This window comes from Sprattus sprattus (assembly GCF_963457725.1).
Source record: "Sprattus sprattus genome assembly, chromosome: 11".
Classification (NCBI taxonomy): Eukaryota; Metazoa; Chordata; class Actinopteri; order Clupeiformes; family Clupeidae; genus Sprattus; species Sprattus sprattus.
Window position 1 is genome coordinate 8,782,998 of NC_137909.1, and position 16,188 is coordinate 8,799,185.

Below are 16,188 nucleotides of genomic sequence, written 5' to 3' on the forward strand. Positions count from 1 at the left end.
TCGAAGCACTGGCATTCTGTTCTGATGTTGTTGATTCAGGGAGGCCTACATCAGAGCTCTGCTGACAGGAAGGGTGTGCACATAGACACCCTGAACTGACAGAGCAATACACCTCTCAGTAAACAGCACCCCTGTGTCGACTATAACCCTGAAGAGTGGATGAGAAACCATCACCTACTTGTTTCTTATGCAAGTTCTGACAGAAATGAACTGAGGGACATTTTGAGATTATAGGAGAAGTTTGGAGGTGCAGATTCAATCAGAATTTCTGACATTTTGGACCATCTATTCAAAAGGGCTGAAAGGCTCACAGCTGCTTTCAGAGTGTGTCAAAAGGCAATGAGGGGTTTCTACAGATTGACAATAGCCCTGAGTACATTAGACAGACACACACACACACACACACACACACACACACACACACACACACAAACACACACACACACACACACACACACACACACACACACACACACACACACACAAACACACACACACACACACACACACACACACACACACACTCACACACTCACACACACACACACACACACACATAAAAATATAAGTCATAGACCAGTGGATTCACAACATGTGTGCAAAGCACTTAAAAAAGGCTTTTTACATATAAGAATGTGTTTTTGAGTGAGCACACCCCCACCCCCACACAAAGGCAGGAAAACACGCCTCACCAAATTGCAAAAGTCATCAGAAACACACCTGCTTAATGAGCCTTTTGTTTCATCTGCTCTAATCAGTCTGCATTAGCCCGGCGAGCGGCTGGCAGATAATGAGTAAAAGCAATCTGCTTGCTGTCAAAACAACGCAGCAGTCCCGCAAGGACATTTAATCCACCCCCCCCCCCCCCCCCCCCCCAACGCACTTTCCAGCCATCCCATTGGACGTCCCTGCTGTCTGTCAAAATGGCCGAGACCTGCCCTCAAGAACAACAAAAATTGCATTCCATAGGGATTGTAAGACATGCCTGGGTCTTCGTCCTCGGTTTTAATTCAGCAGCAAATATGCACGTTATCAGACAGTTCTCAAAGGGGAAAAAGGGTTGTTAGGCTCCTACCAAAAACAATACACTTAAAAGTGATCTTGGAGGGCAAGGATATAGGGTGAGCATGTTGGGGGGGGGGGGATTTGAGGGGAAATGGAAGGCAAAATGCAATTACTCAAGGTCTCCTCACTCTGATAAGGTCCCTGCTTCCTAAGAAGATTAGGTCAGAATCTAGTGTGGGTCTGCCTGTGAGACATGTCTCCTCCTCTCTCTGGCTTTTTAAGCTTTCAAAGCACAACTTCAACATGGGAGATGGGGAGTTACTGAAATTGGCGCAAGGTGAGAGACCCCTTGGCTCGTTTAGCCAGATCAAAGGGAATTATATCATCTCCTTGGTGTGTGCGATTTGGCAGACCACAAACCTAAAAGGTCAAGGTTCATTTCCTGCATAATGCCTTCTAAAATATTAACATTCCACATATAGCCACATCAAAGGTGTGTGTGTGTGTGTGTGTGTGTGTGTGTGTGTGTGTGTGTGTGTGTGTGTGTGTGTGTGTGTGTGTGTGTGTGTGTGTGTGTGTGTGCGCGAGAAAGACACCTGGTCACATTCTGAGGGGAAAAATGCACTTGTGAGTCTGTATGAGCTGGCACTGCCTACTTGTTTTGTATACGTCTGTGATGACATAAGAGCATTAAAGATCCATGCAGGTAGCACCTCCATAGAAATCACCTCAAGGCCATAGCATCTACTAATTATACGATGCAATGCAAACTACTCTGCAGCATAACAGGGGACTATGTGCACGTAGGTTTTTACTGCAAAGAGAATTTATAGGGGGTGGCCACCTCCATAAAATTTGTGAGCCGCCTTTGTGCGCCCAACCTTCACAACCAAGAGTGAAAATAACAAAATTTGAAACAGATGTCACAGAAACATTATGCATTCCCCAAGGACTAGAATAGGCACATGCTGTCATATCAATATGCTCATTGCAGTCCTGTTGTGAGGTGTGTGTGTGTCTATCACTGTGAAACAGGTCATTTTTTAACTGTGATTACTCCTAGGTTCTAAGGGAAATTAAATAGATGTGTGTATGGATTTATAAATAATTAGAGGGTTGGCTAAAACGTGTAAAGAGGAATTAAGGAAGTCTGTTTCTGAATGAAGGATCCCTTAATACGCATGATGGGGTGTTGCATGATTTAAGGGCATATTATGGCAAAGTATAAAGTCTAATTAAGTATATTTTAAGGATTTTCAGGAATTTTCAGCACAGTGTGTGCAGTGATGACCTGACTGACTTCAGCATGTGTGTGAGTGTACAGATATAATCTGAACTGTCAATGTATGTGTGTGTGTGTGTGTGTGTGTGTGTGTGTGTGTGTGTGTGTGTGTGTGTGTGTGTGTGTACATGGCCGTGTGCATGTGTATGCATGCTTGTGCGCGTCTGTCTGAAGCAGATACGCATCCCTTCAGTGGAGCGTGAAGCAGACGTTATTAAGCAGTCTTTAATTAGCTCGCTTCGCTCACTCCTGTCACGTCCGTTCCCAAAGAGAGCAGACAGGCAAATAAACAAAACAAAAACACGAAAGGAGCAAACTGCCTTTGTTAAAAGCCCCAACGATTAGGACGAGTTAATTTAGAGAACTGATAATAATAAAATAAAGCCTGAATATTATGCACAGGGCCATGTAATGACCTCAACCTGGATCACACACACCTGGATCATATGCTGGACAGCAGACAGGGAAAGAATGACAGAATGCTCATAGTGGAGGGGTTCTCCTGAAAGGATCCGGATACGACTCTTAATGATGCAACACGAGAGCTGACAGATGACATGGAACAGAACATGTGGCAGTGCAAGAGATTCTCTCTCTCGCTCTCTCTCACACTCAGTCTCTCTCTCTCTCACTCAGTCTCTCTCTCTCAGTCTCTCTCTCTCAGTCTCTCTCTCTCTCTCTCTCTGTCTTCCTTTGTCAGTCTCTCTCTCTCTCTCTCTAAGTTACGTGTAGGACACAGCATGAGGTGAGTAGATGCAATGGGCCATAATCAATAGAGACTCTAGCAGTGTAACAACACACAGTAATGGCAGGTAACATGAGCAATTATTAAAACCTTCTTCCCTCCAGCAATCTGTCAACATGCTCCTGAAACAGGGTCCATAATGGAGAGTGCTCTGTGCGTCAGACTAGATAGGTGCTGTTCAATAATGTATTCTGAAAGGAGACTGGGGACAGCTTGGATATGTGGTCACTTCATGTGCGGGGAGAGAGAGAGAGAGATGAAGAGAGAGAAAGAAAGAAAGAGAGGGAGGGATGTGGGGACACTGAGTAATGCACCCTGATAAGGGCAGAGGAGTGTAAGGTAAACATCTCATGACTTTCAAAGAGCTCTCATCGCCAACACGCAAACCACGGGTGCACACGCACACGCACACGCACACGCACACGCACACGCACAGGCACACGCACACGCACACGCACACGCACACGCACACAGCATGTTTACATCTGGTCACCTGCCTGGCCTTTTTTTTAATTGGGTCAAAATGAATTGGTGTCCAGTGCTGTCCAGCAGCATATGGCCTAGAGGGAAAACAGAGGGGGAGGGGGAGGGGGAGAGAGAGACAGAGAGAGGAAGAGAGAGAGAGAAAGAGGGGGAAGAGAGAGGGAGAGAAAGAGAGAGGGAGAGGAAGACATGGAGAGCAAACTAGGAAGGAAGCCTGGCCTTAACCCTGCTTCATGGTTCACTTGCTGGGCAAGTCTGAGTCATGGCCAAACCAACCCCACCCACAGGCAGGGTGCCTGGGCCGTCTGGAGGAGGATGGATGCCCCTTTGGAGAAACCAGACGGTGGAGAGAGGAGGCTAATAACATCTGTTCCCCTCAGACTGATGCCTCCACTGACCAAACATGCACTAATTACCAGCACCTCGTACACACACACCCACACACACACACACACACACACACACACACACAAGATGAAATGATGAAGATATCATCAATAAATAAATATAAAAAAAAATTATTTGATGTAGCTGAGAATATCTCTGACCTCTTCAACTTTCCCTGTCTCTCTCATCTTCGGACACACACACACACATACACACACACACACACTCACACACGCGCTCACTCATACACACATATTCTTACCTGGTGACCTGAACGTCCAGGCCTCATCGTCATCGAAGTGTGTGTCCCCTGCAGTGAAACGCTCCCCAGGGAAGAAGGCGTGGGCCACCGTCCCCCCCGGCCCGTCGAAGGGGTAGCCATCGTTGTGGTCGGCCTTGGTGAAGTCGATCTGTATGTCGGCCTCGCTGCCGGCCACCTCGTGGAAGTTGAGCGGTGCGATGTCGCTCCACACCTTCAGGGCGTAGTACATGAGCGCGCGCACCGTGTCCCTGCCCAGCAGTGCCGACTCCTTGGGGAAGGTCCGCACCCTACAGAGGGGTCAGAACCAGGACAGGTGAGTGCTCACATGCAACACAGACATACACATATACATGGACACACACACACTCACACAAACACACACACACACACACACACACACACACACACACACACACACACACACACACATACACATATGCATGGACACGCACTCATACAAACAAACACAAACAAACACACACACACACACACACACACACACACACACATACACATATGCATGGACACGCACTCATACAAACAAACACAAACAAACACACACACACACACACACACACACACACACACACACACAGACACACACATATACATGGACACACACTCACACAAACAGACAAACACACACACACATATACTGTACATGGACACACACTCACACAAACATACAAACACACACACACACACACACACACACACACACACACACATATACATGGACACACACTCATAGAAGCAAACACACACACACACACAGACACACACAAACACACAGAGACATATACATATACACATGGATGCTCACACAAACACACACACACACACACACACACACACACACACACACACACACACACACACACATATACATGGACACACACACACACACACACTCACACAAACACAAGCACACACACACACACACACACACACACACACACACACTTGAACACACACAGTTTGGAGCATCCAATAAGCACTTCTAGCTCAAAGAAATGCAGACAGATTGGCTGTGGTGTTGTGGCGTCGTGACATTCACACCCAAATTAAAGCGCACTGGAATAACCCTACTGTCATAACGAGCTGTCAAAAAGAGCTTTTCTCCCACTCGGTCACTTGCCCACCCCCGGCACACATCCACGCACCCAAGCACCCTACCCTATCTGTAAATGACTAACTGGGCTGATTGGCCTTGAATAAACACATCTATCTCCCCCCCCCCCTCACACACACACATCCTGCTGTACCCTATGTGACTCAACACTGCTCTGTGAGCAGCAGGGCTGATCTGGAGGCAGAGTGACACTCAAGAGTGTGCAGTGTGAAGTTTCGTTTGAATGCAAATGGCTTAGTAGGATTGGAAGTGCAACATACAATTATGCACAAGGACCCAAATTAACTTTGTTTGTAATCAAATGCTAATTTACAAACTGTCATCCATAAGAGTGTTTTGACAGATAAGAAACAAAGGAAAATAAATCATAAAGTTGAAAAAATGTATTTTGATGACGATCTTAAAAATTATTTGGGATCATGATATGTATTGATTTGTAAGTAGGCGGTGATGGTGCAGTACGAAACAAGAGGGTATCATAGCCTGCATATGAAGCTAGGTTGTAGTGAGAGACAAGTATTTAATGAGTTTAATACTTGATCAGTCTGAAGTAAAGCTTTTTTTATGTGTATAACGTTTCATTTGTTTACCAAATCTTGAGTTTAATATTATCAACCGCACAGCATGATTCTGAACACAGTTATTGACAGTTTAACAGTTATCTCAGACAGTTATCTGAGAAAAAAATCTATGAGAACATGTTGTCTTTGAAAATACACTCTCAGTATTCCTTCAGCATTACCGTAATAGATTCTAACTTTGATATTCTGAACTGGTACTTCTTTGAAAACCAAAACCCTGCTTGATAATTCACAGCCAACCTTGCGTTCAGACAGTTGCCTAATGGACAGTGGTAAAAGCAACGCTGGTGTAAAGCAGTTAGTCAAGGCTGGCTATGTAAATGCACACCCGCCTTTTGATTCGATTTTGATGCATTGCAACTTTAATAATAGGCTCAGTGAAGGAATATGAGGTCTGCAGAAGATGTTGAAGGTATGATTCATTATATGCCTCTCAGTCAAGTTCAATACCCTGCAATACATTAAAGATGAAACCGCTCCTAAAAACGTTTCTCTGCTTCTCTGCCTAAGCCTTCGTAATGAAAAATGCATTTGCAGTTTTTCCCCACCACACCTACATCTATTGCAGACATGTAATGTACATAAACTCCTTCCAGAGTCTCTATGTGTGTGCTTATGTGTTCATGAGCTATTAAGGTGCTAGGTGTCCATGAATTATGCAACTACCTTTGTTTCACGGCTTGAGAGCTGCCTCAAGCTTGAAACTCCAAAGATGAGGAGTGGATTGGGATGACGTAACCAGTCAGGCGAGGAGAAATCGTGAGGGGAAAAGGCCATAAAAGTACTTTATGTAGTGGTGTGGATGATGCTAATTGCAGCGTTGCTCATGTTATGATCTGAACTACTCTCTACATGCACATGAACAGCCTAAAAATGGGCTATTTTATTCCACTAAGATGGAAGGAACAAAGGGCAGTCATTGAGCAGGGCAATAACTAGTTGATATACAATTCTCAGAACTAGGTCTTTATTCCCTCACTGAACACCATAATATTGGTCTTTCAGGAAAGAAAGTGCTTTGTTCCAGAGAGCATTTAGATTTTTTCCATAGTTGCTCAGCTTCCTGCTTTTCTATGTATATGTTGATATGTGTGTGTGTGTGTGTGTGTGTGTGTGTGTGTGTGTGTGTGTGTGTGTGTGTGTGTGTATTAGGTGGAGTTTCATTTCTCCTGTACTTTGTGTCTTTTGTGAGATGTTTCTAAGCCAGGAGAACGGGAATCGTGAATCATCTCTGCTGTGCGCGTTCCAAACAGTGACCTTTAGCGCACGGCATCATGCTGCTGTCAAAACAAAAGAAGCCGCCCAGGATGCTAGCCTTGTGTGAGTTTGGGCCTGATTGAGTTCAGGAGTGGTCATCTGTGAAGTGTGCAGGGAGCCATGGGAGCCCGTGGAGAAGGGGGGAGAGGGGGAAGGATGAGGAGGAGGTGAGGGGGGGGGGGGGGGGGGTTGGTGGCCACATATTTCAAGCTCAATTCTCTCTGCCATTTTCTCCATAATGCGCCCAGCGGGGCTGCAGGAGATGGGCGCCTTAACGTGATGGATGACTAAGTGCTGGAGGGTGGGGGCTGGGGGCTGGGGGCTGCTAGCCATCAGAATGGGCCCGGAGCTCCGAGGATGGGGAGGGATGCTTCTGATCTGAGAGAGCTAGATGCACACACGCGCACCCATGCACAGTCAAATACCCCCCCCCCCCCCCCACACACACACACACACTGTGGTCTGACTTTTTCTCCAATTTAAAGATGTGGCCAAATAGATTAGCATCTACCAACACCAGAAGTCCAGCACCCTGCCAAAGGAGTCAGGAATTTATCCATTTACTGAGCCCTCATACATAACAAGTGAAAATGAAACAGTAAACGCAGATGAGATCCTTTTTTCAATTTAACAATCACAGAAAATAAACCCTTAAGGTTCTTTCAGGTCTGTGCACCATTCAGTCGCTTGGTGTGCATTCAGTGCCTCTCTCCTCACACTCGACTGAGAGCATGAATCCAATTCATTTGCAAAATACAGTTTCATTGACAAACACAAAGTAACAGTTAGGTAGTTTCGTCCTAACAGACGAGGTACATTTTTCAATATAAAAAATATGTGCACCTGTGCGTGCACGTACACACAAATCGGCGCACACATGTATAAATGCGAGTGCATGCACAGACAGATAAACAGACAGACAGACAGATAAACAGACAGACACACACACACACACACAGACACACACACAGCACAACACTCACACTTGATCGTCTCTCAAGTCTTTTCCCTTTGTTGACTTTTGATTTGAACACAGCATAAGACCCTCTAAGAGTGATGGCAGTCAGATTAAACAGAGAGAGAGATGAGCGCTGGAATAAAACACGCAGAGAAAGTGACTGAGAGAAGCTCATTTGTCTCCATTCCATTTAAATCTCATCCCATCAGGCTGACCTCCTACAGCTCAGTGGACCCCATAGGAAAATTGTACTGTACGCTATTGCTTATTGCTCCTGACTCACTCACTAACACACACACATACTATATCTCTGACACACACACATACACACACTCAAACATAACTACTCACAAAGACATACACACACACAAACTCAAACAAATCCACACTTTAGGCTTTAAGCACCAGGACAATCCCAACACGAGGAAGCTGCAGGTCATTTGGATTCCGGGATCCCTCCCTGACTCCCACCAATCACGCCGCTGTATTTTAATGACAGACACCCTGGTGGGAGAACTAAGTGCTCAGCTGGCAGCTGGCTGTCTCTCTGGCCACTCAAACATCTCCACAGTTGTACACAGTGTGCAAGCAGCCATTATGTTCCGTAAAAAAAAACAAAAAACACAAATCACTAAAAATAACATGTATGATCTTCACAGATGTTTTCCACATGAAAGAGAAGGCATCGTGCTTCCTTTCCGCACAGCGTGACTGCGCCCGCCCGGGTCACTGCTTTCCACTAATGATCTACACTTCTTCTGCTCACCCCAGCAGAGAGGAACAGAGCATCGCCACGACACAAAAGACATTCAGAAAGACAGGAAGACAGAAAGAAAGAGAGAGCCAGAGAGAAAGAGAGAGAGAGAGAGAGCGCAAAGGCAAAAAAGTGATTCACTCCTGGGCAATCAGTACTAATCTATTCGGGTGATTAATCGCCGTGCTAACGAGGAAAGGGATGGTCTCCTGTGTGGAGTAATGAATGGGGGAGGCAGGGGGTCCGTCTACACCTGACTAATGCGCCGGCCGCTCCTGCTCTGGGGGTCAGGTCTCAACAGCCGGGCTGCTGAACCTGCTCCGACTCTCACCGGCCAATAAATCATCACCGCCGTCCCCATGTGACCTGAGCACCAATCAAAGTGTCTCAGCAATTTTCCAAAAAACTACGGCCTAATGCTTCAGCCCATAACTTCCTAATGTGATTAGAAAAACGGCTTCAGCTCAGTTAGGATTAAATAATTAGGTTTAATTGGGTATTCTTGGCAATGCGGAATTCAATGCTTAACATGTTTTGTGCCAAAGGATGAATGCTCAGTTAATTCATCAGTCAAGTGTTTACCCCAGAAACACACGTAAGTCAATACATTACTCTAATGAATGAGACCGGCAATCTCAAAATGATCTCTTGAGGATGTCTGCATTTCCCTTTGTTCAATTAGGCCTAGTTAGACCACCTAACTGGCAGGAGCAGATTGTGGCAAGCAGAGTGCAGTCTGAGAAAGAACACATTCTATCTCATCTCCGTCTTGACACTTTCCTCTCCTCTCTAGTTCCCCCTTCTCTACTCTTTGCTCTCGTCCACACTCCTCTTCTCTCCTTTCTTTACTCGTGCTCTCTTCCTCACCTCAACCCTCCACAGCTATGGGCAGCAACCCTTCCATTGTACCCCCCCGCCCCCCTTTACCTTTATCGGGCCTCTTAAAGCACACCATTACAAAGACTATTACAGGCTTTTGGCTCCATACCCCTTGCTGAGGCCAGAGGGCCAGAGATTCATCTTGTGTGTCCTCATCATCCTCCTCTGGACACAGGGGCCCGACTGCACCAATCTGAAGTAGCCATTGAAAAAAAAAAAAAAAAAAAAGCCAAAGCCCTTTTCTTGGGCTCCTCTCAAACAATGCCTCAAGGTGAAGAGGTGTGCCCGTCTGGCAGCAGTGAAACAGGACTCTTAAGGATGGATGTTTGCCAAAACGAGTTTCAAAGAGACCAAAGCCGCCAGGGAAACACAGACAGAAACTGAAAGTCATTCAGCACCTGGATGGCTTCTCTCACTGTGGGTATTGATTTTGAGTTTAGCTGTGCTTTCCTCATAACCCAGGGCAGTTTTTCAGTACATTTTCATTCCTATAGAAATACTCACAAGATACAATGACTTTGAATTGTCTTTAACATTGATGTCATTCATGTCGACCAAGGCAAGATTCTAGCCAATGGAGCGCCTGCAGGTCGTGAGCCCCAGAGGGGCAGATGAGAGGCAAGAGAAAATGCATGAGGCGGGGTAGTGCTGCTCTCTAGGACAACACAAGTCTGAAGGCAGAGAGGGTGGGCTGGCTTGGGGCCTTATTTTCAGAAATGGTGTGAGAGAGAGAGAGAGAGAGAAAGACAGACAGAGAGAGAGAGAGAGAGAGAGAGAGAGAGAGAAGATAAGAGGAGCCAGGATATGTAGACAGTTGTGAGGAGTGTGAGTGACAGCACAGCGCAGAGTAAAGGCCCCCAGATAGAGAGAGAGAAAGGAAGGAAAGAAGGAGGAGAGCAAGGGAAGAAGAGAGAGAGAGAGAGAGAGATGGAGGGATTGAGGAAGAAGATAAAGCAGAAAGAAAAAAGTGGGGCGACTGACAGATGGGGTGCTTTCACAGAAACAAAAAAGAAAAAACTGCTGAAGGTTGAAAGTGTCAGAGACCGAGAGTGTGGCAGAAAGAGTGTGAGGATAAAGAGTGAAAATAAGGAGCAGAGGTTAGGGGCAGAGGGCAAAATGGAAGAAAGAAAATAGAAAGCAGAGAAAAATACAGAGAGGAAGAAAAAGCCCAAAACCTCAACTGGCTGTTAGTTGGCAGGCTGTTAGTACTACACATCACCTTTCACTGCCCAAGTACACACTGTACACTAGCTCCCAAACTACTGCAGGCTGTTAGTACTACACATCACCTTTCACTGCCCAAGTACACACTGTACACTAGCTCCCAAACTACTGCAGGCTGTTAGTACTACACATCACCTTTCACTGCCCAAGTACACACTGTACACTAGCTCCCAAACTGACTGCAGGCTGTTAGTACTACACATCACCTTTCACTGCCCAAGTACACACTGTACACTAGCTCCCAAACTACTGCAGGCTGTTAGTACTACACATCACCTTTCACTGCCCAAGTACACACTGTACACTAGCTCCCAAACTACTGCAGGCTGTTAGTACTACACATCACCTTTCACTGCCCAAGTACACACTGTACACTAGCTCCCAAACTACTGCAGGCTGTTAGTACTACACATCACCTTTCACTGCCCAAGTACACACTGTACACTAGCTCCCAAACTGACTGCAGGCTGTTAGTACTACACATCACCTTTCACTGCCCAAGTACACACTGTACACTAGCTCCCAAACTACTGCAGGCTGTTAGTACTACACATCACCTTTCACTGCCCAAGTACACACTGTACACTAGCTCCCAAACTACTGCAGGCTGTTAGTACTACACATCACCTTTCACTGCCCAAGTACACACTGTACACTAGCTCCCAAACTACTGCAGGCTGTTAGTACTACACATCACCTTTCACTGCCCAAGTACACACTGTACACTAGCTCCCAAACTACTGCAGGCTGTTAGTACTACACATCACCTTTCACTGCCCAAGAACACACTGTAGTACACTAGCTCCCAAACTAGGCCAGGCAGCACACTCTCACCGGTCTAGCCCTTAACATTCATCAGAGGGGCCCAAAATAACACTCACACACACTTTGGCCCCTGCATTTCAAGGGCAGTCTAAAAACTGCCCCCCTCTTCAACTCTGCTTACACTAACACACATGCTGTTTAAAACAGGTGCTCGCTTGGGGTTATGCTCTTCCTGCCCGGGGCTGGTGCAAACTACTGTGGTGAGCGTCCATATGTGAAAACACAAGAGCCAAAACCATAGGCCCTTACCGCGCAGTTGTACCTCGCTAACCATAACCACACCTTTCTGCATAAGCATTCTTATATCCAACAGATGTGTCAAGCAAACCCAGGCCTAACAGCTGTGCTAGCTGCAGACTCTGCTCATTCACTTGCTGCCTAATATGGCCACACACACACACACACACACACACACACACACACACACACACACACACACACACACACACACACACACACACACACACACACACGCACACACACACACACACGCGCACACACGCACACACACGCAAACATACACACACACACACACACACACGCACACACACACACACACATACACACACACACACACACACACACACACACACGCACACACGCACACACGCACACACACACACATACACACACACACACACACACACACACACACACACACACACTGAACACACACACACACACACACTGAACACACACACACACACACGCACACACGCACACACGCACACACGCACACACACACACTTTCCCACAGTACAGGAAATAGCCTTTCTGGGTTATCAAGTGTATGGATGTGGGTACGTACACAGCGTGTGGGAAAATCGTATAAGTGTCCAGAAAACCGAGCCAACACAGTCCGGATGTATGCAGAGAGGTCTATAAAACCTACACACTCTATTTCCTTCTCAATGACTCTCTCCCACTTACTGGTTTAAAAAGACACATACACACAGGCACACACAGGCACACCCACACACAGAAAGACAAACACACACACACACACACACACACACACACACACACACACACACACACACACACACACCTCCAGGACAGGTGTCTCTTGGTCCACTTGTTCTGGGGAGTGAGTGCTCGTTTTCTCCGTCCCACTGAAGTCTCTGACGCAGAGAAGTCTGGCAGGGAGCATCTTGGAGTCTTCATTAGACCCAGAGTAGCTTGGTCTACAGACAAATACAAACAGAGAGAGAGAGAGAGAGAGAGAGAGAGAGAGAGAGAGAGAGAGAGAGAGAGCTCAAAATATTGGTATCAAACCAAAAGTGTCATTTCACTCCTTCATGATATTTTATGATATTTTATATTCAATTTTAATATTCACCAGTTTCTGGTGGTTGTCCCAATCTCTGTTCCCACCCAATGTGAAGCCTTAGTCCCACTCACCCAGCACTCCTGTTTCCTCCAGGCCCCCAAACCTCTGCATGGCTTTGATGGCTTTGGTCAACGCCTCCTTGGTCTGCAGCTGCCCCGTCACAGGGTCCGGGGGCGGCAGGTAGCCGAACTTGCTCAGCCAATCCTGATATAGAGAAAAGAAAAGAAAGGTAAAGAGGGGTTAGTAATGCATCACTGGCTCAGCCTTTGCCAAGCTACAAACATACACTAAGCGACTGAGCTGGAGTCAGGGTTGTCACAGCCAGAGGAGGCTCACAGCAGCACAAATAGAGCTATCGATTTCCACTCAATTCGTCTGCAGTATTTTCATTAGTCTCGCAAAGTGGAGAGCACTTGGTTTGCCTGCTTGGGGGGAAAAAAACACATGGAGCGGTGGCTGGCCGTACTAGCTGACGGGGGCTATCGAGTGAGCAAGCACACAACTCTTCCCTTCCACACACAGTCCTTATTATGCAGCAGGAGGCCCATCAGGGATGAAAGCTAACTAGATGGGTTGGAGTACATGCTGGTAGAGTCCAGGGTTGGGCTATAATCACTGGCACACTGTAAAAATGATTTTACTTAAATTATTCAACTAATTTATTGTTGATCTCATAAAAGTCTTTAAATTATAAAAGTAAGAATAAAAGTAAAAGTATATTCAGAACATTACAAGTTGTTTGAGCTGCAATTACTCCAGACTTATTTCCTTTGATGGAAACCCCGTAGGTTTGTGATCAGTGGTTAAAGGAGCAGTGCGCGATTGTAATCCTATACACTTTTGTGAGATTCAGCAAATTGCTCATCACAGTCCTCCAGTAGTCTGCTCAGTGTTTGTACTAAAAAAAACTGTGGTGTTTGTACACAGTCATGGGTCTGTACATGAGAAACAAACATACTGGTTCAGACAGAGCGATAAACACACCCAACTAATCATCAAGGTGCCTCAGAAGGATGGAAGGGATTGGTGCAATATTTATATAATAAAATGTATTGGCTGTTGAGCTCAAATATCAACAACCTTTCGTGAAACCGAGCCTTGATAATTTGAGTTTTTTTTTTACATTTTAGTTTTTACTGTGGAATTACAATTGCCTCAAGAATCCATTCAAGTGTCCTGCTTTGACGACTGCCTTGGCTTCAAATCCTATTATGAGTGTGTGTCTGTGTGAGTGTGTGTGTGTCTGTGTGTATGTGCGTATGTGTGAGAGAGAGAGAGAGAAGAGAAAGAGAGAGAGAAAGAGAGAGAGAGTGTGTGTGTTTATGTGTGTGTGTGTGTGTGTGTGTGTGTTTGTGTGTTTGTTAGCCTGAGTGTGTGTGCATGCAGTGAATAACTCAGATCAATAACAAGGAGCATCTCTATTGACAAACAGGCACTGGATTCCATTAGGAAAATTGCTCAGTGCTTACGCAGCAATCTCACAAATGAAATGTATTCCAGTTCCTACACCCCAAACTCCCCTGCCCTCGCCACACCACCAACCCTCACCACCGCCTCGTCCTCCTCCCCCCACCAGGAGCCCACACGCAGAGGCCAGCTTTCAACAGCCCCACTGAGACAGAGCAGACAACGAGAGAGAGAGACTTAGACAGAGAGAGAGAGAGAGAGAGAGAGAGAGAGAGAGAGAGAGAGAGGGAGATAAAAAAGTGTCACGAAACGCTGCTTTCTAGAACTATCTATCAGCTTGTTTATTGCCTGTCTGAGTCTCACAGTTTTCAAAGAAAAGTGAATTAGGGAAGTCTAATACCGTCTTTGGTAATACCTTGAACTGCATCATTTCATGTCAAGGGCAACTGGAGTATTGGTTACTTGTCAACTCAAAGTTAAGGAGCATGTCATGCACCCACACACACAGCACAAATGTCCGCCCTTTACTTATATCTCTTTGACTTAGAATAAGGTGGAGAACGACGCAGAGGAGGCAAAGTGCAATGCAATGCTCAGACCATAATTCTATTAGTTTAAACAAAAAATAAAATTCTATCTCAACCTTCTGACTCCAATAAAAAAATTCTCATCACCATAGACGGCTCCTGAAGGCTGAGAGCCAGAATTAAAAAAAAAAAAAAAAATACAGCGAAAAAGGACGAGAAATAGACACGGCCCCATTGGCCTCTGAGCAGAGATACCAAACTCATCAGAGTACCAATCTGCTGTTGGCACCACTGAGCTTGGCTAGCCGCTAACGTGCTTCTGCTGAGCTTGCTACTGCTGTGTGCCAAAAGAAAGACTCACTCAACTTCACCACCGTGGAAAACACCCCTCCGACCACAGCCCCAAGCACAGCATAACGCCAAACAGCCCACCCTGGACTAGGACTGACCAGAGGAACAGCCGCTAGTGCTCAAGCACTCTACCAGGGTTTGAGATCAAATCATGTACAACACTGTGGAGTTTGACAGGCTTTTTTTGGCTGAACAGATCTGTCTAGGACAAACTTTTTTGGCCCCTGGAAGAAGGTTAAAATCTGACCCCTTTCAGCTGTTGAATTTGAGACGGCCCTGGAGCATCGCCTCATTGGAACTCATTACCAGAATTTAGAACATCTGGGATGATCTTGTGGTTACACACTAAACAAAACATTTCCTTGGTGAAAGTCCGTCAAATGCTCAGCCAACAACATGACTTTTGCCAGGCGCAGGCCAGGAGAATCCAGGCTGATATCATCTGCAGCTGCAAGCGAATGCCATTCAGTCAGTTGTTGTTTTTGGTGCCCTGAAGCTCTTTTAGTAGGACAGAGACTGTAAAGAGAACAGGAGGAGTAGGAGGAGGAGGAGGGGGAGGAAGAGGAGTCGACAGCAGCGCAGAAGAGCGAGTCAAAAGTACAATGGCGAGAGCGAAGAGGGGGGCACCCATGAAGGCAACGCCAAGCCCAATGGCTTTCTCTCGCTGTCTGCCTGTCGCTCAGCGTGTGTCTCGATGGCAGAGGATGGAGAAGGCAGAGTGGGAGATAGCATCTGTCATAGCTTACATGACATAACACCAGCACGGCCCGCGGCAGTATCAATGGTTTCCAAACACTGG

General features: G+C 46.2%; 1 protein-coding gene across 1 annotated transcript in view; it reads right to left on the reverse strand.

Moving 5' to 3' along the window:
• The window catches only part of mmp17a (matrix metallopeptidase 17a), a gene marked incomplete at its 3' end in the record, with an annotated part of 37,107 nt that extends 23,799 nt beyond the window's left edge, over nucleotides 1–13,308 (reverse strand). Inside the window, exons 1-3 of the mRNA XM_080847252.1 lie at nucleotides 13,176–13,308; nucleotides 12,823–12,958; nucleotides 4,165–4,451 (exon numbers count right to left, since the gene is read on the reverse strand). Coding sequence (XP_080703378.1) covers nucleotides 4,165–4,451; nucleotides 12,823–12,958; nucleotides 13,176–13,215 — 463 coding nt within the window. The 5' untranslated portion in view covers nucleotides 13,216–13,308. The remainder of the gene's footprint in view (nucleotides 1–4,164; nucleotides 4,452–12,822; nucleotides 12,959–13,175) is intronic.
• Nucleotides 13,309–16,188: the final 2,880 nt, after the last annotated feature.